This window comes from Phalacrocorax carbo, chromosome Z (genome assembly GCF_963921805.1).
Source record: "Phalacrocorax carbo chromosome Z, bPhaCar2.1, whole genome shotgun sequence".
Lineage (NCBI taxonomy): Eukaryota > Metazoa > Chordata > Aves > Suliformes > Phalacrocoracidae > Phalacrocorax > Phalacrocorax carbo.
The window spans coordinates 62419354-62440078 of NC_087548.1; the positions used below are offsets into that span (position 1 = coordinate 62419354).

The following is a 20725-nucleotide window of genomic DNA, read 5'->3' on the forward strand; positions in this document are numbered from 1 at the left end:
GGATAAGATGTATTTACCTTGTGGTTTATTGTTGTTAATTTCTTAAGCTTAATTTCTTACAGGAGGTGCTGAAACAGCTGCAAGGAAGTATTGAAGATGAGGCAATGGCATCTTCTGGACAAATTGACTTACTGGAACGACTTAAAGGTAAATCTAGAATTATGTTTTAAGTAGATTCCTTTCTTTTTCCGTTGTTTTTTATTTGGGATAAAATTTTCTAACTCAGCTGCATCTTCTTTCCAGTGCTGACTTTGATGGTTAGGCATAGTCTCAGTCACTGTTATTTTTGCTAAGCATTTTAAGGCACATTCTAAAAAAAAAAAAAAAAAAAAAAATCCATTCCTATGCTGCTTTTTTGCTTTTGCTGCTGTTACCCTAGGGCTTCATATTAGTTGCATTTGATACAACTTGCACGTCATTGAGTTCTTCATAAAAAATACGTTGGTTTAAATTAATGATGTATTAGTTTTACCCGTTTTCTAAACTTGGTCACATGCCCTGCCCTCTCTGTGTCATATTGCTGGAATTGTATCTGTCATGCTGCAAATTGATGCCCCTTTCCCCAGAGCATCTGCTGGAATGTGCACTGTCCCATTATATGGGGTGTGCAAAGCAAGCCCAGACCGGTGACTTCTGTATACATCCATTATCCCTACCACTGAAGCAGAAGTATCATAGAGGATATCTATGTTTAAGGGCCCTGTGGTGAACAGAGTTGCATCGTTTATGTGACAGTGAAGCATCTGCAGGATCTCTGAGAAAGAGGTTATTAGAAAGTGGGCCACAAGAACAATTCATATGACATTTATGCAAAACTCTGCCCATTTCTTAAGTCCTCTGGGAAAGAGGCAGGCATGCTTGTGTGGGAATACTCTTCTGATTGTCAGGATTGCAGTCTGGCCATCTGCTCAGATGACTAGTATTCTCCAAGTGTACCATTAAGGTTGGTTTTGTTCACGTTATATTCTTCTGTGGATTCCGATGCAAAATGTTTTCATCAAAAAATCTTGGATTTGTTCAGGAAATAAGAAATCAAGATAGAAATGATCTTTTGAATCATGCTGCTGAACTTCAACTCTGCAATTGTTTGCTCTTTATTACCAGAGCTGAACTTAGAAAGTACCAACTTCCCTGGAGTGAAGTTAAGGCCAAAGGTGTCTGTGCGTTCGTATGGGAGCCGGGAAGGGTCTGTGTCAAGCCGTTCAGGAGAGTGCAGTCCTGTTCCCATGGGATCATTTCCAAGAAGAGGATTTATTAATGGAAGCAGAGAAAGCACTGGTTATTTAGAAGAACTAGAAAAAGAGAGGTAAATTTCTTTGTTTATTCATCCAGTATGGATTGACTTCTAATTTTAACATGAAAGTTTACTGACACACCGAGTATTTAACTATCATGCATATGGTTCTGATTGCTGGTATATTTATCTTGACAGGTAAGGAAACAAGGAATATACATTATATTTAGATGCACACACACAAAAATATTTTAAAAATCTTAAAACACTTCATACAGTTTCTACTGCTTCTTCATATATGCATGTCATTGTTACTGTTAATTGGATGAAGGTTATTTTTATTAGCAGATTGTTAGCATCTGAAATATATTTAGAGAGAGGGAATAGAGCATCCCAAACACCTCTCTATCTCCTCACCACTATCACTAAGTGGTGAAGCTGTAAATATGTGATGGGGTAATCTGTCTTCTTCAGATGGTTATAACTACCGTAGCTGGTTGATCAGTTATTTACTATTAGCAGACATTTATCTAATGATTCGGCTCTCAGCAAAAATGTCAGCTAAACAAAAATACTCTATCTTCAAGATGTTGTTTCCATCTGATATTTTGTATTGACAAAATAATGACATTTCTGTTCTTGGAGGATAGTGGTATCTATTTAATAGGATGAACATACTTTCAGGGCATAATACAGATTTGTAACACTTTATCAATCACTTACAAAGGAAATGCAAACTAAGAGACATGCAGCTGTTTTCACTGAAGACATCTTGATATCTTAAAATGAACCTGACTGAAATCCCAGATGTTTAGAGGCCTGTCTGTAAGACAGGGTTTCCTGAAGATTTGGTCACTGACAGCTACTTAATGGGTAGGATGTCAAGCTGGTGGGTGCAAAACCAAATAAATAGTAACACAGTATTTTTATGCTTAGTAGTTGTTAATGAGCAAAAAAATCCACTTTGGAATCGTGTCAGAAAAGTTTGGTGCGTAATAAGTGATCTGTGGGCAGCCCTCCAGAAACTCCTCCACTAAAGGGCCTTTCCGGTGTTCAGTAAAACTTTTGCAGTCAAGAGTGGAAAGGAGTACACTTTTCCTCCAGGGTACGGTGTCTAGGTCCCTTTCTTTTGGTCCTGTCAGTAGAATGAAAGTAACTTCCCTTGGGTCCATACTGTACATCTCCTAGCAGCCACTCTATTTTTGTATTTTCCTAGTCAGTATCACTAATGATATTTGTTCTGTCACATAAAACCTAGATTCCTGTGGAACTATATAAGAATATTTAGAGATTTGGGAATCTGTTCCCGCTTGCTTATCCCAGTCTTCAAGAATCTAATGTGTCTGCCATTTTCTGTTTTGACAAAACAGTGTACTTGTTTGTATTCTCCCAGTGCTGGTTTTTACTGCATGTGATACTAAAATCTTTAAGTGTAGTTAGGACTTTCAGTTATTATTCAAATTAACTCCAGGGCACTTGGAACAGGAAGTATTAATTTATAGCAGCTGGAGTTCTTGAAGGTGGTTAGCTCATCTGATTTATGATGTGTGATCCTGGTCCGCTCTGAGGCCATTGCTAAGGTGATAGGTCTTTGGACATTTTTCTCTGTGATAAAGACAGCTTAGGCAGTGAACTGGTCTTTTTCCAAATGACACTGAAAAAAAGGGGGTAAGGGTATTTTCATTTCAGGTGAGCTGAGGCAGTGTTACTGTCACAGGTGATGGGGTAAAGATATCTGCTGTGGAGAAGATGGTCTGTAGAGGTATGGCCAGATCACATCTGGCTTCATTTCTAGTGAAATGATGGATAGTCCAAACTGCCCTTTTCTTTATGCTGTTTCAGGGGATGTGTAGGGCATTGATGTGGACCCTGGGTAGCCAAATGAATCAGACCCTGGGATGGGGTTGTAGGACCACACATCTGAAATCACTACAATTTCTGAAAGAAAATTAACCCCTTATTTTCTTGTGCTTTGTGCCTGAACTTGTTTGGCATACTTACTAAGTTTCTGTGCTTCTTAAACATATATGTGAACATGTGTTATTTGCTAATAGAAATATTTTTAGCACTTAAACAGAAAGCCTCAAAATATTAACATTATTTAGAAGAAAATACCATTTTTTGGAAACCTGCAGCAGGGGAGCATCATTTCCACTCAGTATCTTAACATGCTGGCACAATATATGCTGCTCAAGGGCAACAGTGTTTGGGCAAGGACCAAATAATGTATTAAGTGTATGTGAACTTGGCAGATTTGTGAGATGTTTATTAATAAACCAATTCACTAGGTGTTTATTAATGCAAACAGTACAAACCAAGAAGAAATTGGTAAAATTTGGTTTGTACTGAAAAAAGAATGACTTAGCTTGGCTAAAAATGATCTTCTGTGGTGAAGAAAATTAATCGATTGATTCACTTATCAGAATGAAGATGAAATTGTCGGGCTGTTTCTCATTTGCTTAGCTCTCCTCTAATTTCAAAGTCAATAAAAGAAAAAAGTGCAGGGTGTGTGTTTTTAGGTTACCAATTTAGAATACACTATTCATTAAATTTCTCCTGCTCTCTCTGTGGCTTTTTCCAAGTGTGTCTGGTAACACACTGTATCCACAACAAAACTCTTCAGAGTACACTGCAGGTTACTTTTTGTGTTGCTTTGCCTTTTGCAATTTAGTAAATTTAATAACATCACCTTTGTAAATTCTGTAATTTACCACTAAAAATTACAATTTTAATGATTTTTTAAATGAAAATATTTGTATGCCTTGTTTATTCCTTCTGGTTTATGCCACTCTTCCTAATGTTGATTTTGAGCATTTTCTCTGACTCATGACTTCTTTCTCCCCCTACTCTTATCTCCCTTTGGCTAACTGTACAACTTGCCTAAGTCTTCGCAGCATCTATCAGCTGTGTTTCATTTTCAAGATTTTATTTTATCACCTACCAATTGAACTGAAAGTATTAATTACAATTGTAATTTACATAATGTGAATAGCCTGTAGTTTGTTTCCCATCTCCCTTTTAACTGGGAATAACACTGCCATAATTATGCAGAAAAGATTTCCAAAAGAAGAGACCGATTTTCTGCATTCATTTAGCTTCATCTATTGTTGGGAGCTTCAAAAAACCACATTAGAGAAGTCTTTTGAAATACCCACTCTTCAGAAAAGCAGTTCAAATTGGAAACTTTTTGTTAACTCATAAAAATAGTATAAAGTCCCAAAAGCTTGCTTAATTTGCCTTGCTGCATTCTCACTGAACTTGATAGTTGTATGACAGACAAAAGAATTTTCTCTGACACTGTGGAAGTCCTGATATAAATAATTTTGGAATAGAAAAAGATGGAATAACTGTGCTGGATTTTTCCATCAGTTTTCTCCCACAATCAGTAACAGCTCTTCAACCTTAAGTGCTCTCCTAACCTCAAGAAGTTCCAGAAGGCTGAGAAGGAGCTATACTTCTGGTTGGCATAGTATCTGATACTAAAGTTAAGCATGGGGAGCAGCTTATCAGACATATTTACAGACACTTGCAGCTTTTTTGTCAAGGATATTGAAGTGGAACTTGCTATAGTTGTACCAGCCCTTCAAGCTTGGTGCTGAGAGACCTCAAAGACATTTTTAAAACCTGAACTCTCATGGAGCAGTGATACCAAACTAGTAATCCCAAATACAGTATTACCCAGAAGTAGAAATGACACTGTTAAATTAAAGGAGCCACCCTCAGGTCATGCATTATGTTGTTTATGGAACACTGATGGTTCCTAAGTTCTATTCTTGCTTCTGGCATCCATTGTGCACGTCAAAACAGGTTGAATGACACAGTGTCTCACAAACTGAATACCCTGCATTTTACAAGAGGAACTTAATCACATGTTCACTTAGCTGAAAGTAATCCCTCTGGTTTCTACTACCAGTTCTTTGACATCCAGAGGCAGAATTAGTCCTTCCACATTTGCAAATGCTTATATGGTAAAAATACTTTTAATAGGAATTGCATTAATTAGGCTTGTGCAAATTTGACTTCACAAACTGGACATAGCTGGTGCATGGGCACCCAAGGTGATAAAAATGCGGAATGCCTACGTACGCAGAGGTCAGGAGCCTGGGGCATGTGTTAAGAGGATGGGCAGGTGGGAGGCTGAAAAAACTATTTCCCTCACAGGCTTTCCTCGAGACCATCTATTAGCTTTTCCTTCAGCCTGTCTAAAGGACTTAAGCAATTCCTGCCAGCCCCATCCTTGTGGCGGAAGAATTACTCTTCCAGTAATCCAGCTACAGTTACCTGCAATGGTATGGTAATTGTTGTTCATTGACTTCTTTCCGCTTCTTTCCACTTTTGATTGTAAACCTGTCTGATGTAAAAGCTGCCCAGTAAATGACTTAATGTGTAGTCTTTACATTCTTAATACAGTTCTGTTTCAACATAACTGTTGAATCAAATCTGGAAATTTGCCCCATTCTGTTCATGTTTTAAAAAAAGCATTTAACACTTAGTTGTATGTAGTTTTTCAATCTCATGCAGTTTTAGTGAGAGATCCTGTCAATTTTTGATTTTCCATTTGAACACAGTGCAAGTCAGGTCACTTGCATTGGTTATAAATGTTGAGTCATCAAAACTAGTTTGTAACATTTTAAAGCGGGAACAAAGTTGAACAGATCCTTTAAAATACACATTTTAAAATTCTTCTGCATGAAGTTCTGTCATGTGGAAGTTTGATTATCTTCATCTCAGATCATGACTGGAATGCATTATCGAAGTAGTCAGGGGAAATTTGTATTTTTGTTGTTTACTGTGGTTTTGTTCCTCAATGACTTAATTATCCATAATGCCAGCTTTATAAAGGTTCATATAGCTCTTGCTCAGAAAGACCATGGGAAATAATACTGAGCAAACTTGTATGCAGCTTTCTGTCCTCTGGCTAAGTGTTGATTTTAGTGTTTCCATTAATGTTAATGAGCAATATTAAAGTGTCAGAAGGAAGAAGAGTGCTCACAGAAAGTATTTATAAGAAAACAATAAACTTGTATTAAAAAAAAAAGGCAAACCAAAACCCCACAAAAATACAACAGTAGCTTTTCTGTATACTACTAGCCAGATTTTGCCAGAAATTTTTAATACCTATTTTGAAAAGTGTTGTAACAATGAACACTATATAACTATGTTGATAAAATTTGCAACTATATAAATGTAGTTCATGAAGGACTGATAAAATAGTATGTAAAATTTGATAGATTTTTTCCTTGGTAGTCTGCATTTATTAATCTTCTTATCTTTCTCTCATACTAGTCAGGTATGCAATATGCTTATGATACCCATTGAAAATGTTTTAAACAGCTGCAAATGTATCCTGTCTATAGCATTTGATGGAAAATACTCCTCTAAAGTATTTTTAATAGACATAGCTTGATTTTTGTGAGCTTTACTCATAGTGATGGTATGGGCAACAAAGTTAGTAAGGACTAACTCACTACAAAGGTGCGTGAGGTAATTTAATTTATTAAATGGATTCAGGGACTTAAATGCTCCTGTAACATACAGGCCTTTTCTTATATGTAGTTTGATGCATTGTACAAAGCATGTTGTCTAAAAGAAGCAGGATACAAGTTAGCACATGACTAAACTGGTTTTTGCTTTCACAAAATGCCTCTTAGCTTTAGATTTCAAAGTGGTTTTGTGGAGAAATGTAGGAATTTTCCTCTTCTATAGATGTGTACCTGATAAACAAGAAGCAAATACTTGCTTAGTACAGAGGAGTGGATAGGTTGTTCAGCCAGGGCTAGGGAGCTGCACCCACTTTCTCAGATATCTTCTTAGTGTCCGCTTCAAATCTTGTTGCTCATTTAACCTTTTTTTCAGGAGTATCAATGCCTATTTCTTTACTTATATGTGGTAATGAGGTCTTAATAGCAAGACATTTCCGACTTCTGTTTTTAATAGATCTCTTTTGCTTGCGGAGCTTGAGAAGGAAGAGAAAGAAAAGGACTGGTATTACGCCCAGCTTCAGAACCTGACTAAAAGAATTGATAGTCTCCCTCTTACTGAAAATGTAAGTACCTTCAGTATGCTTGGTCATGTATATGGCACTATGATCTCTGTTCAGATGCTGTATTTATTTTATGAATTTGGTGACGTTCTCTACTATCACTTTAATTTAAAACATGTTTTATTCACTCTGTAAAGCTAACTTAGCCTAAATAATGCATTTTTTCAAATATAATTTTACACATTAAAATTCACACTTACCAATATAAATGTCAGTGATAGAGAGGAGCTCTGAAAAGTCACTGTGACAAATGAATTACATGTCAGTACGCTACATCTTTAACTCTATTCTCCAAAGGTCTTTTCTCTATGCAGTCTGTTACTTAACGGATTATTTTAGTTTTGAGAGCAATATTAGCCTAAGAGACGATTTACACAGGAGCTCTTAATTCATAACAGCAAGTAAAGTGATGCTATAGCTTATGCAGGTATTGTTGCTGTAAGCTTTTGCCTTGGCATCTCCAAACTATTTATAGCCAAGTCACCATTATCTGGGACAATGAAGATGTCTAATGTCCCAGATAATACAGGTTTCCCTGTTGTCAGATCGCAGCAGCTTGGATATATTTGCAGTGCATTCCTTGACATGCATAGTGTTGGGAAGACCTAGTTGCCCATCTTTACAAAGTGATGCCTGATCAGGAGTTGGTTAGCCTCCTGGAAATGGAAGTAGACAACGGAAGCTCTTCCATGGCTGGGGTGAAGCAGCTGGACTTAAGCAAATGTAACACTGAGGCATGGCTGAGCATATCAGAACACCAGAAGCAAGGGGAGAAGGTCTGAAAAGGATCTTGAAGAAGTGCAACACATTCCCAAAGGCACTGTCAGCTGTATTTGTGTCACTCTATCATAGCTTTTAAGATTGTCTCCCCAGTTTCATAGGTAATCAGTTAACTTAGCACTTCTTATGATTAGAATGTCTTACTTAACATCTGACCTAAATCTCTTTTATGGTAATTAATATCGATTACTATGCACTCCCGCCACAACAGAATGACATACTATTTACATATTTGTAGATGATTGTCTCTTTTTCACTCTCTGAATTGACCTTGGTGAAGTCTTCTGGGAGGACTGGACTGCTCTTGGAGACTCATTTATTTGCAAACTAAGTAATTGTCCAAAACCAGTGAAGTGCTTTGCTCCTGCCTTGAAAAATCTATTGGTAGGAATGTCTTCCATTAAGCTGTGGGGTTGTCCATTAATTGAACACTTGTGCTTTTTTTCACAGGATGGTTAAAAATAGGGTAGATAGCAGTAGTATGAATACCATCACCACCGTGCAGTAGTTTGATACTTCTGAATATTTTTAAAAACACTGGTTCAGATGACACGCATAACTATTTTGTTGGTATGCTGACATACATTAGTAGCCAGATGTTCCAGGTTTGTAATGAATGATACTGATTCCATGTTTATATATTTCATTTAGCCATTTGACAAAACTTGCAGGTAGGCTGTTGGTTGAACAATATTATGTGCTCTTGTTTTTAATAATGCAGTCATATTTTACGGGTCTATTATTATGTTTTGTTTGTTTATGAAGTTTGCGGTGGAAAATTAACTGTTCTGCTTTTGTTCAGAGAAATACATAGTTTACATAAATGTTATTTACTAAAATGCCTTTTCTGTACTTCAATTTCAGTTCTCCTTGCAAACAGATATGACCAGAAGGCAGCTGGAGTATGAGGCAAGGCAGATCAGAGCTGCAATGGAAGAACAACTAGGTACTTGTCAGGACATGGAGAAGCGAGCACAGGTATAGTTTGTCTTTCATTATTAGAAGGAATGGGAAAAGCTTTCCTGCATTTTTATTAAACTATTGGTAGTTGTATCTTTAAACTGTGTGTAAACACAGTGATATCTTAGAGCATTTAGTTAGTCTTCCAAATACAAAAATAGGAATCAGAACATAGGAAATAACTACTCAGAAAAAAGCACCCTCCTCTGCCTGCTTAAAAAGAGACTTCTTAGTAGGCAGATGTAGACAATTTCTTGAAAAGGAAATACTTTTTTATTGTAATTTGCTTATAGTTTATTACCATTTTATTACCATTTTAGCTTCAAACAAAGATAATTGCAACTGCTTTATTTTGCATCTGCCGTGCTGGGTTTTTCATGCTTTTAAATTTAAAGTAAAATCCAGCCACTGATGTTAAGTTTCCTTAAGGAGAAACGTAATTCACATGCATATCTGGAAGTTCTCTGCTCTCACCAGTTCTTTTGCAGTAATGATGAGGGCGTTGGCAGCTCATGGCTTAGACAGGTGTACTCTTAGCTTGGTAAAAAAACTGACTGGATGGCCAAGCCCAGAGAGGTCTCGTGAATGGAGCTAAATCCAGTTGGTGGCTGGTCGTGAGTGGTGTTCACCAGGGCTCAGTGTTGGGGCCAGTCTTGTTTAATATCTTTATGATCTGGATGAGGAGACTGAGTGCACCCTCAGTAAGTTTGCAGGTGACACCAAATTGGGCAGGAGTGCTGATCTGCTTGAGGGTAGGAGGCCTCTGCAGGGGATCTGGACAGGCTGGATCAATGGGCTGAGGTCAGCTGTGTGAGGTTTAACAAGGCTCAGTGCCAGGTCCCACACTTGGGTCACAACAAACCCATGCAACGCTACAGGCTTGGGGAAGAGTGGCTGGAGAGCTGCCCAGTGGAGAAGGACCTAGGGGTGCTGGTTGACAGCTGGCTGAACATGAGGCAGCAGTGTGCCCAGGTGGCCAAGAAGGCCAATGGCATCTTGGCTTGTATCAGGAATAGTGTGGCAAGCAGGAGCAGGGCAGTGATTGTGCCCCTGTACTCAGAACTTGTGAGGCCACACCTTGAATATTGTGTTCAGTTTTGGGCCCCTCATTACAAGAAGGACATTGAGGTGCTGGAGCGTGTCCAGAGAAGGACAACGAATCTGGTAAAGGGTCTGGAGAGCAGATCTTATGAGGAGAGGTTGAGGGAACTGGGGTTGTTTAGCCTGAAGAAGAAGAGGCTGAGGAGAGACCTTATTGCTCTCTACAACTGCCTGAAAGGAGGTAGTAGTGAGGCGGGTGTTGATCTCGTCTCCAAAGTTACTAGTGATAGGATGAGATGAAATGGCCTGAAGTTGCTCCAGGGGAGGTTTAGGTTGGATATTAGGAAAAATGTCTTTACTGAAAGAGTGGTCAGGCATTGGACCAGGCTGCCCAGAGAGGTGGTGGAGTTACCATCCCTGGAGGTGTTCAAAAAACGTGTAGACGTGGCACTTTGGGACATGGTTTAGGAGGCATGGTGGTGCTGCGTTGACGGTTCAACTTGATGATATTAGAGGTCTTTTCCAGCCGTAATGATTCAATGATCCTATGATGTACAATTCCGTATGCAAATCATGTTACACATATTTTGAAGTATAACTCAAAATGTAATTGTGTGGAACCTGTAAATGGAATAATTAGTTGCTTGTGGTTATAAAAACTAATCCCCCACAGTAGTAGAGCGACAATTTGAATTATTTATTATTTATTTCCAGAGATGTTAAATAACCAGCTTGATAAGATAGTCTGGGTATTTTACGGTGAATGTTAAAAAATAAGTCCTTTCTATAAGAGTAGTCTCTTTAGGCTCTAGTTTTCTCACCAGGTTTACTCAACACAGAATTTTGCTATGTAAGAAACGGTTCTAATTAATTTTGTTTGTTATTAGGAAAGCTCCTCTAGGTTTTAAAGTGAGGAATTTAGTAGGACTTTTCAGAAAATTCATATAGTTATAAGTATGTAGCAAAACAGGTATCCTGCAACTGTCAGGTATGTATGTAAACGCTCTGTAGGGATTTGTCTATATAGACTTACTCAGACAGACCCAGGTTTAATCTGTCTGGATAATAACTGGCTCTGATCTGGAAGCTGTATGGCTGTTTTATCAAGCTTTATCAACAGCGGTGATGTCCTGCAGAAGTTCTGCTGTGCAACTTGTGTCAGCCAGTCCTGAGTGAAGGCAAAGCAGAATCAGAATTGTTTGCAGATGTCTGGTTTGCCCTGTTGCAGAAGGAAGTGTTAAAGCATTGATGCTAGAACTTCTGGGAAAGTTCTTTTGCTGCTAACAAGTGTAAGTTAGAGTAAGGTGAAGTTAGCTAAATAGGTTGGGTAGACTGTTGGTGAAATTCTAAGTGCAGTCAGGCAGAGAATAAATTTTTTTCAGAGAAACAATTTCACTGTAGTTATATCACTATGAAAGTAATTAAGTTGTCCCTAAAGTAGCTTCTTCCCTGCTTGTTCTTTTTTAGTTTTGTGGGGGAAAATATGCTACCAAGAAGATATTGAAATATTTTATGCTTTTCTGAATTAATGTTTGCTCATGGGTTTATCACAACTGTTATATTATTAATATATATGTATAACACGTACTTACAGAAATTACAGTGTCTATTGTAATTATATAAAGATTATAAAATAGGAAGTAACTACTTCTGCTTGTGCTTCTTGTGACTCTGTCTGGTAATTCCCCTTGGTTTCATTTTGTCAAGGACAGGTGCCAAAACTGTGTAGAAGTTCATCGGTGTACAAATACATAGAAGCAAATTCTGGATTCTTTCACTGTGATGTTTAAATATGCAAACTGAACCATTCATATTTAGCAAGTTTAGTGAATTTGCTAGTTTTTCACCTTTTCTTTTTGCTCTGTATTTTCCTTCACCGATTGTGACACGCAATTGTGACAATGCAAAATGTAGACTGAAGGGAGAGAATGATTCAGCTGTATAAAGGCTGACATTGCAGATGTCTCTGTCCCAAAGATTTGTTCTGAGAGCTGAATACCTGCTGTTGCCCAAGTAACTGATGCAGTAGCCACCCTTTCTCCTGGACCTTAAAATAATGTCCTCTTCCCTCTTTCATCATCATGATTGGGCTTTGTTTCCTTTAACCTCCTCTTTCCGAAGCAAGTTAGCTCACAGCAACTCACAGTTTATGTTACCTTTTATGAAGATTGTATACAGCACATGCCCAACAGTTATTCAGAAAGATGCATTGAAAGACTCCTAGCAATTTTTTTAGCTTGTTTAATTTTTTACACTAACTTGCACTTTACTCCAGAGTTTATAACTTCACATGGTAGCTCTTACTTGAAAAAACAAAAAAGCATACTTATCCATGGTTTTTTTTTTGGCTATTCAAATGTTGTAGCCTATATACTTAGTAATAAGTAGAAGGAATCTTTAATTTCTGTAAATGACAAAAATTCCAAGACTGAAATAATTGAAACCACGTTCACATAGAATTTATTTTTCCTTCATGCCAGAACAAGAAGGATCTCTCTTTTTTATTTATTTTTACGTTTAGTGTTACTTAAAATCTCACAAGAAATGCTCATTCTCATAAGAATTTATCCCAAGATCCTTAAAAGTTTGCTAAAACAGCAGACCACTAAAGGTATGAGAAAATTTGGATCCTAGAGTCTTGCACAGATGAAGATTTCAGCACCGTTAGATTCATACAGTGGTCTTGATTGTAAATGTAGACCAACCCCTTAATAATTTTTTCTATTATGTATATATTATATTAAACCACCCAACCTTTTAAAAACAAAATAATATTCCTTATTTTTACTTTCTAGAAAGTAACTATTTTTCTATCACTGTGAATATGGAGGATTTTTTTTGTTAGGAGTCTTATTGGAGCAGTGAAATCCATATAATTTGTAATTTTAAGTGTTAAGTTACTTTATCCAACAATTCTGTGTTAATAAAGGCGATGAGTAAATAAAAAACAAATGGGAATATACTATGAATAAATAGGAATAGAAAGTGATGTTTCTTGTGTAGGTTCTAAATTCTAAACCCTTTCTGTTGCTTGTTTGATGGTGTATCTCTGTTTTTGCATGTTTGCCATTAGACTGTACACCTTTGTGGCAAGAAATACATTCTTTTTCTGCTTGTACAGGGTTTGGTACAAAATATGCTCCTTGTTAATGGAACTCCTCATTTTCCCTGTAATACAAATAATGAATTAGCAGAAAGAAGAATGGTCTGATGTTTAAATCTCTGGACTAAAATTGGGAAGGGTAGATTGAAATCGTGTCCCTTTTGAGGTGAGACAGGTCAGTGGTCTCGTCCTGGACTCGTCAGTTATGTTGGGCAAATCATGCAACATATAATTTTTTTTCATCTGCAGAAAAATATTTCCCATATATGTGTATATAGGTATTCAGATTCTTTTGATGCCCTTATGGAATGAATTGCTGGTTTTACAGAAAGTAACTCAGTTTAGAATAAATTCAAGTCATTCTTAAAGACAATGAGCGACATATTCTTTCAGTCATGCATCACTTCACCAATGCACAGTTATTTCCAGGAATATATTTTTCTTATCCTTCTAATATTGAAGAATTTTTTGATCTCGGAGCAAAGGGGAGGTGAGTTATTTGTTTGCCTCATGTTGTGCTGAAGCTTCTGTGTGTGTAGCTTTAAAATTTTTATTGCCATTTTTTTCTGATATGTTGCTTTACAACTTGAAATCAAAATTACAAGTTAGTGTTTGTATCTTTGCCTCTCTACTAAATGTTGATGTTTATGCTTTTCCCACAGCAGCTTGTAATGTATGTTTCAGGAATTCATATTCTTCTGTATTTCTAAAATTTCTGGATAGCATTGTGTTTCTATTCCATATGTATCTTTTGTCATTAGCACTTTTTAAAAGTTCATTTTATTTCCATGTTCAGATTATGAAGGTGTTAAATAAGATTGGTTATAATGCTGACCCTTACAGCATCCACTAGGTGCACAAAGCCTTTCCTTTTTTAGTATAACCCTGGAAATGCTAATTGGGTTGAAAGAATCAAGATTTTTCTTTCAACTATGTATCCACTTTATTAATCTATCCATCACACAAAAAATTATTATTTAATAATTTTGGTGTTCTGTTCATATGCTGACACCATTGGGCTAATTATTTGTTGTCTACTTCTATAGTCAAATAATGCCAATTTATTGAGTTATCAAACTTGTACAGGGATATATTTTTATACACTTACTGTTTCACAGAATTATAATGCATCCTGTGCTTTGCAGCACAACTTGTATGGAGTATACATATCATGTAACATTTGGGGTTTTTAACATTCCCTTTATTGACCGCAGAATGGTTGCAGTGGGAAATGAGTAGCAACACGGCTATAAAATTCCAGACAAACCAACGAAGCAGTGTGTAGTTTTCTTCATACTTAGCCTGTTAAATTTTTTGAGATTTGCAAGAGCAGCAAATATTCAGAGGCTTTGCATAAGCAAAACTTCCAAATAATTACAGTAACTGAATGTAATAGAAGTCATTCAGGATTTCATACCTTCAAGACACTCTTCAAGTATAAATTTCTTTGAAATCTCTGTAAGGCAAGTAGAATTCTAACATTTGAGATGGAAGTAAAATAATTTGCTAAAGATCTGCATAAAATGTCAGTTTCAGAAATGTGAAAACTGTGCAAGTTAGCTGGAGCATTTTTCTGTACCTGAATGTGTACTGTGTGAGGACCTGTTATACCCAAATGAGTATCAGTTTTACTGAAAAGCCAACAACTCACTATGTTTTGAATGTTTGCAATTATGCCTGTATTAAGAACACTTGAATTACCACATGAATGAAGTAGTTCTGTTTTGTAGTCAGCTGTATTTGCAAAGAACTCATCTTATTGTCATTCTATACAGTTAGTAAAAGGAGACTGTGAACAAAATAAACCATGAAAATACATTCATTTCAGGCAAGGGTGGCGAGAATTCAACAAATAGAGAAGGACATTCTTCGTATACGACAGCTCCTGCAAACACAAGCAGCTGAAGCAGAGGTTAGTGAGCAATTACTTGCCTTCTTTTGATTATGGTATGTATCTTTTTCTAAAAACAAAACAAAACAAAAAAAGACAAACCCAACCCCAAATTATTTGAATGAAGTGGTAGGCAGGATTATTTCCGTCTGCTAGTGATGTCACAGTTAATCAACTAGTCAATAAACACCGGCTATTACTTGCTCTTTTACCAGTGAACTGAGGATGGACTACTTGGATTAGTCTTCATGCTATTATTGAACTTTAATCACTAATGATCTATCAGTTGAAAGTTTAACCTGAAATTTCAGTAAAAATGCCAAAGTACAATGTATTATAAAGGCTGAGTCTTGATTTTAGCTGATGATTATAACAATCAGTTGTACATGCCTTCTAAATATGACCCTCTGATAAGCATCTTTATGGTTTGCTTATCTTTTGAGAGAGATAAGGTGAAAAAAGGGTGAATACAGCTTCTGTCAGACTTCATTATAGAAGCTTGGCATATTTTCAGTGTTTGAGCATTGGGTTCTATATAAAGAAACACAAGATAATGTTTCCTGTCCATGGTAGTTATTGCCATAGCAAAAACTGCTGTCATAGTGGAAATTCACTTACAAGGCCAACTCCCTTTCTTGTAGTGGTATATTAAATACAAATTTTATGTTGGACCTGAATATTTTATGGTTTGTCTTTACCCAAAATAACTACTGTGACAGCTCAGAGCAGCATTTGTATTACTAAGGCATGTGTGGTTTTCCATTTTGAAAAATAATGGTTTCATAATTCCAGGATTTTGGGGGAAATCTGGCTTTATAAGTGAAACAGACAGTAGTGTATATAATTAAAGTTGCCTGGTCTTTTGACATACTAGCCAATCCAGGTGTTCATATACATTGATGAAATCCCCCTGAGCCTTCTCTTCTCCTGGCTGAACAGTCCCCACTCTCTCAGCCTGTCTGCATATGAGAGATGCTTTAATCCCTTAAGCACCATTGTGCTCCTGCACAGGACTTGCTCCAGTAAGTCTATATCTTTATTGTACTGAGAAGGCCAGATGGGACGTGGTACTTCAGATGAAGCCTCACCAGCTGAGAGGAGGGATCACCTCCCCTGACCTGCTGACAACACACTTCTTAATGCAGCCCAGGATACTGATGAACTTTTTGCCATGAGGATCCATTGCTAGCATGTTCAACTTCTCCACCAGGACCTCCAGGTCCTGTTCTGCTAAGCTGCTTTCCAGCTGGGTTCCCCCCAGCCTGTAGTGGTGCTTGAGGTTGTACTTTGCACTTCCCCTTGTTGAACTGTATGAGGTTCCCATCAGTCCATTTTTCCAGCCTGTCCAGGTCCTTCTGAAAGGCAGCTGAACCATCTGGTGTATGAGCTTCTCCTCCCAGTTTTCTGTCATCTGCAAATTTGCTGAGCATGCACTCTGTCCCAGCATCCAGGTCATTAATGAAGATGTTGAACGGTCCTGGTCCCAGTACTAACCCCTGGGGTACATCACTAGTGACTTGCCTCCAACGGTACTTTGTGCTACTGATCACAACCCTCTGGTGCCCAGCTGTTCCACCAGTTTTCAGTCCACATCACTGTCCACTTATCTAATCCATACATTGTCAGCTTGTCTTCATCTCATTTGTGTGGATTGCCCTTGTGTTCCCATTAGCCAGGGCTCTTGCCTTGCCTGTCCTGTCCCTAACTTCCTTAGATGTTTGTTGAGGAATCACTCTGTCCCCCGTCATTTCTAGTTTAAAGCTCTCCCTACCTGGTTGGCCAGCCTCTCAACAGATACTGTTGTCCCATTTAGTCAGATAGATCCTGTCCCCAGAGTGTTTATATCTTACTTCGTTTAAAAAAAAACACTGTATTTTGGACTTATTTAAGCTCAAGGACTCAAACAGCACTGAGACGCAACTACAGAATTACAGAAGTTTTTGTCTTAGTTCTTCACTCCTTTCACCAAATTATTTGGCTTCTGGATACACAGAAATTCTAATACATCAAAATTTTGTTGTGTCTTTTATCCGTAAAGTGTCTGGATGGCTGGTTGTATAGCTACACATTTTAGGACAGAGTTACCAGGGTGGTAAGGGAGGCGGTCACTGCATGCTTGTTAATACTTTATAGTGTGTTTTAATAATTTCCAAAGGATGGCTATCTCCTCTGGAAAACAGCTGGATCTAGTTCTGAATTTGCCTGGTTGCAAGGAGGAAGGTAGCAGCAGTAAAACTGCAGAGTCTTTGTAACTGAAAAATGTAAACATGAGGCATTTATTATATTTTTATTCTGTGCCTCCTACAATGATACTGAAGTTGAATGTGCTCCTTATGTTTATAAAGATTTTGTAGCAACAATAATAAATACCAGAGCTTATCTATTGATGTAGTGGCCCCTGTGGTGATACTAATCAATGTGGAATCCAAGTTCAATATATCTTGTAGAATAAGACCAAATATAATACCGCACAATAAAAATAGCTTTTGTAAATCAATGAGCAGAGAAAATTTTGGCTCACATTTTAGGACATTTTTAAGGTTCGGCAAATTACTAAGTCTTATAAGTGTTACTATAAAAAGTTGAAGTCATTTACTTCAACTTGTGATGGCACAGTTGAAGGAATGGTACCGTCAAATTTTTTAAAACTTCTGTTAGGTGTTTTGCAAGATTTTCATAATAAGGCTTGAATCCACTGTAGAGTTAGACTCCTCCAAAGAGAATTTTTGGCTCTCAGGTAGAAACCTGAAATTATTTAAAAGAAAAAGTAAATTCTTGGCAAGTATCTAATATGGGGTTTTCAAATTGTTATAGTGGTACAGGCCTCTCTTTCTTAATATCTGCCATTTGAAATATGTGAAGTATTTCCATTGGGCAATGTTGCTGTAGATAAAATGTAAAGGATTTATTCCATACAGAAATTATGCTCAGCAAGCACTCTAAACTTTTTAAACTGTGACGGACAGGAGTTGTCCCATGGATTTGACTCACTACACTGTTTTCTCTTTGACTCAACTATAGCAAAATTGTTTCAATCTTACGGTTTCTTGTTTTTGTTTGTTGCATTGTTCTTTGTCTTACCTTCTTTCTTATATTTGTGTGTGTATTGTGTTTCATATGAACTAATGGTGTCTAGAAAATTGTGTATCTGTAGTTTTCCATACACAGAAAATATAGGGTAGTTGAATATTGAGGAAAAAACAGTAGTTTATGCATAGAAAAGTCTTCTGTCCTAATAAATACAGAAGGGGCTGCTTTGGCAGCTCGTGTTGACAAAGTATTAGGTAAAATTATTTGTAATTGGTTGTCTTAGCAAAAATTAACAAGGCCTACTATGCTTGCAAATGTCATAAAATAGCTAGAGATTTATCATTCTTCTACTAGTAAATACCAGGAAATTAGTAATTGATAAGTGGTAGTTATTGTTGACTTCAGAAGCACTTATAAAACAGTGCAAACAAGATGGAGGGAGTGGCTCTATCTTCCTGTAATAGGCACGTGCTGTCTTCCACCATTATGCTGCAAGAGTAAATAAGCATACTCTGTTAAAGTGACTTTTGTAGTGTGATGCCAGAATTCAGAAATGGCAGAGGGCTATAAACCCAGCTATAAACCCAGCTTATGCCTCTTCAAAAATCATACTTCAAAATAGGTAGTGCTCTTTAACCCAGGGGACTTGTGTGCCCTTCTCTAGCTGCTGGAACTCATGTAGAGGTTACAGAGTCTGCTGCTGTTTATGTGCTCTGGTTCTTTGCTGATGTGGTTGGCAGTTCATAGATTTTTTTCATCCACAGGTCCTAAGTTCAGTGTTAAAGGTAGTGCAGAGAGTGGGCATACTTGCAGTGGTTATACTGGCTTTATAACCACTAATCCAGAGTCTGACAGATTAATATTAATTTATTTGTAATGCTATCTCCATACAAAAATATCTTTTAATAATCCATGTGTGTGGCTACATACTGTTTTTATATTTTATATCATATATTTATGAGGAAAATGCATCAGTATTTATATTATATGTATTAATATATTTATAATAAATACCTATTTATGTTTACATAAAGAATCAGTTTTCAGTAAATACCTGCTGTCTGCTGCCTGTGTTATTGTTAACTCCTGTGAGCCAGTCTGCACTGAAGAGAACAGGTTCTCATTTCAAATTACTTCAGTAGCTGAAGTGGTGAAAACTCTTCACTGTGAACTTGCAGATTTGATACTCAAGCCCAGCTGATGACTTATGTGACAGTAATGTGTGCAGCTCTTTGTGCATGTTGTGAGTGCATACTGCATTTAAAGTTAGAAAAGCCCTGCTAGTAACTGTTAAAATTTGCCTTATAAATTAATTTGGGTGTTATGTTGACTACTTTTGCTAGTGGCATATTTTTGAGAGTGTTTGAGGGGAACAGGAAGCCACATCTTTCATAAATAGCATGTAGCAAACAATATATATGATAATGGGAGGAGGATAGAGAGTGTTGAAGAGAGCTGAAACTTTTCTTGTCAGAGAATGAAATATCTCCATGTTCGTGCTCTAGATGCATCAAAACTACTTAGTAGATACACCATCATCACCACCCCAAAAAGATAGCCCCAGACCTGGAAGCGTTCTTGGAAGAGTAGCATTATTCCCACTCAGTGACCCAGTGGGTCAGAGCCTGACTAGTGAACAGTGCAGCTTTTCACCTCTAGGTACACTGAATACAATACTATTTTCTTCATGGGATTGAAAATTACTTTCACATAATGACTGGAAAGCTCTGTCCTGAGTTACACTGGAGGTTTAGATCTAGATTTTGTCCAACTCATCATTACACTTTATTCAAGATTGGAAGTACTGTAAGACTGGGATTCAGCATATAATACAGTATACTGTAGTTAGCATGTACTACAGCAGGGGCTGATCTTGACTGGGTCCCCAGTCTTGTTCTGGGAACCAAAATTTCTTTAGTCATTGTATGAGCATCAGTAACAAGGTCATTTCATACACAGAGATGGTGACTTTTAAAATTACAGATCAGATTTAAAAGAATAGTAACACTGTCTCTCCTGCAATATTTTATGAGTTTTCCTGTGTGAGTTACTCATTTTCTGTAACTAAATATATAAAGTTAAGAAAAATGTTACCTTTCATTGTTTTCAATTTTCTCATGTTATTGCTTCATGTAAGTACTACTGTGTTCTTCGATGTATCTTACTCCTTTAGTTAGACTGTATATTTTAAGTTTATCCCTAAATTATAACTTTGCATGTATTTAAATAGTTACTGATTTTTTAAATTCTGTTCAATGTTAGATGTTTTCTGGGTTTGAGACTAATGTCTTTATATGAACAAAGTAGAGCTAGTATGCCAGTGATACTGTATGAGTTTGATCACCAGGTAACTAAAGAAGTGTCATTGTACGTCCATTGAAGAGAAGTATGTTTCTGCTGAAAGTTAAAGAGAAATTTCCATAAAGCAAGATGAGGCAGACTATGCTAGCATAGGCTATACTGCTCAAGAACATTGCAGAGCTGCATAGTAACTGAGTTTACTATACTAAGTGTAGTTAAACAAATTCATTGAGAGGGTTGCAAGAGTGTCGTCTGTTAAGATAGTAGCCTTTGAGTACGAAAATTGAGATTTGGCATCAAAACTGATACTATGAGAACAATTGTGCTTTGGAAGTAAGGTGA

General features: G+C 37.1%; 1 protein-coding gene across 4 annotated transcripts in view; it reads left to right on the plus strand.

Moving 5' to 3' along the window:
- The window catches only part of APC (APC regulator of WNT signaling pathway), a 103257-nt gene that overhangs the window by 53817 nt on the left and 28715 nt on the right, over positions 1–20725 (plus strand). For all 4 annotated transcript variants that reach the window (XM_064439247.1, XM_064439250.1, XM_064439249.1 and 1 more), the window contains exons 3-7: positions 63–147; positions 1105–1306; positions 7172–7280; positions 8922–9035; positions 14990–15073. In XM_064439247.1, coding sequence (XP_064295317.1) covers positions 63–147; positions 1105–1306; positions 7172–7280; positions 8922–9035; positions 14990–15073 — 594 coding nt within the window. The remainder of the gene's footprint in view (positions 1–62; positions 148–1104; positions 1307–7171; positions 7281–8921; positions 9036–14989; positions 15074–20725) is intronic.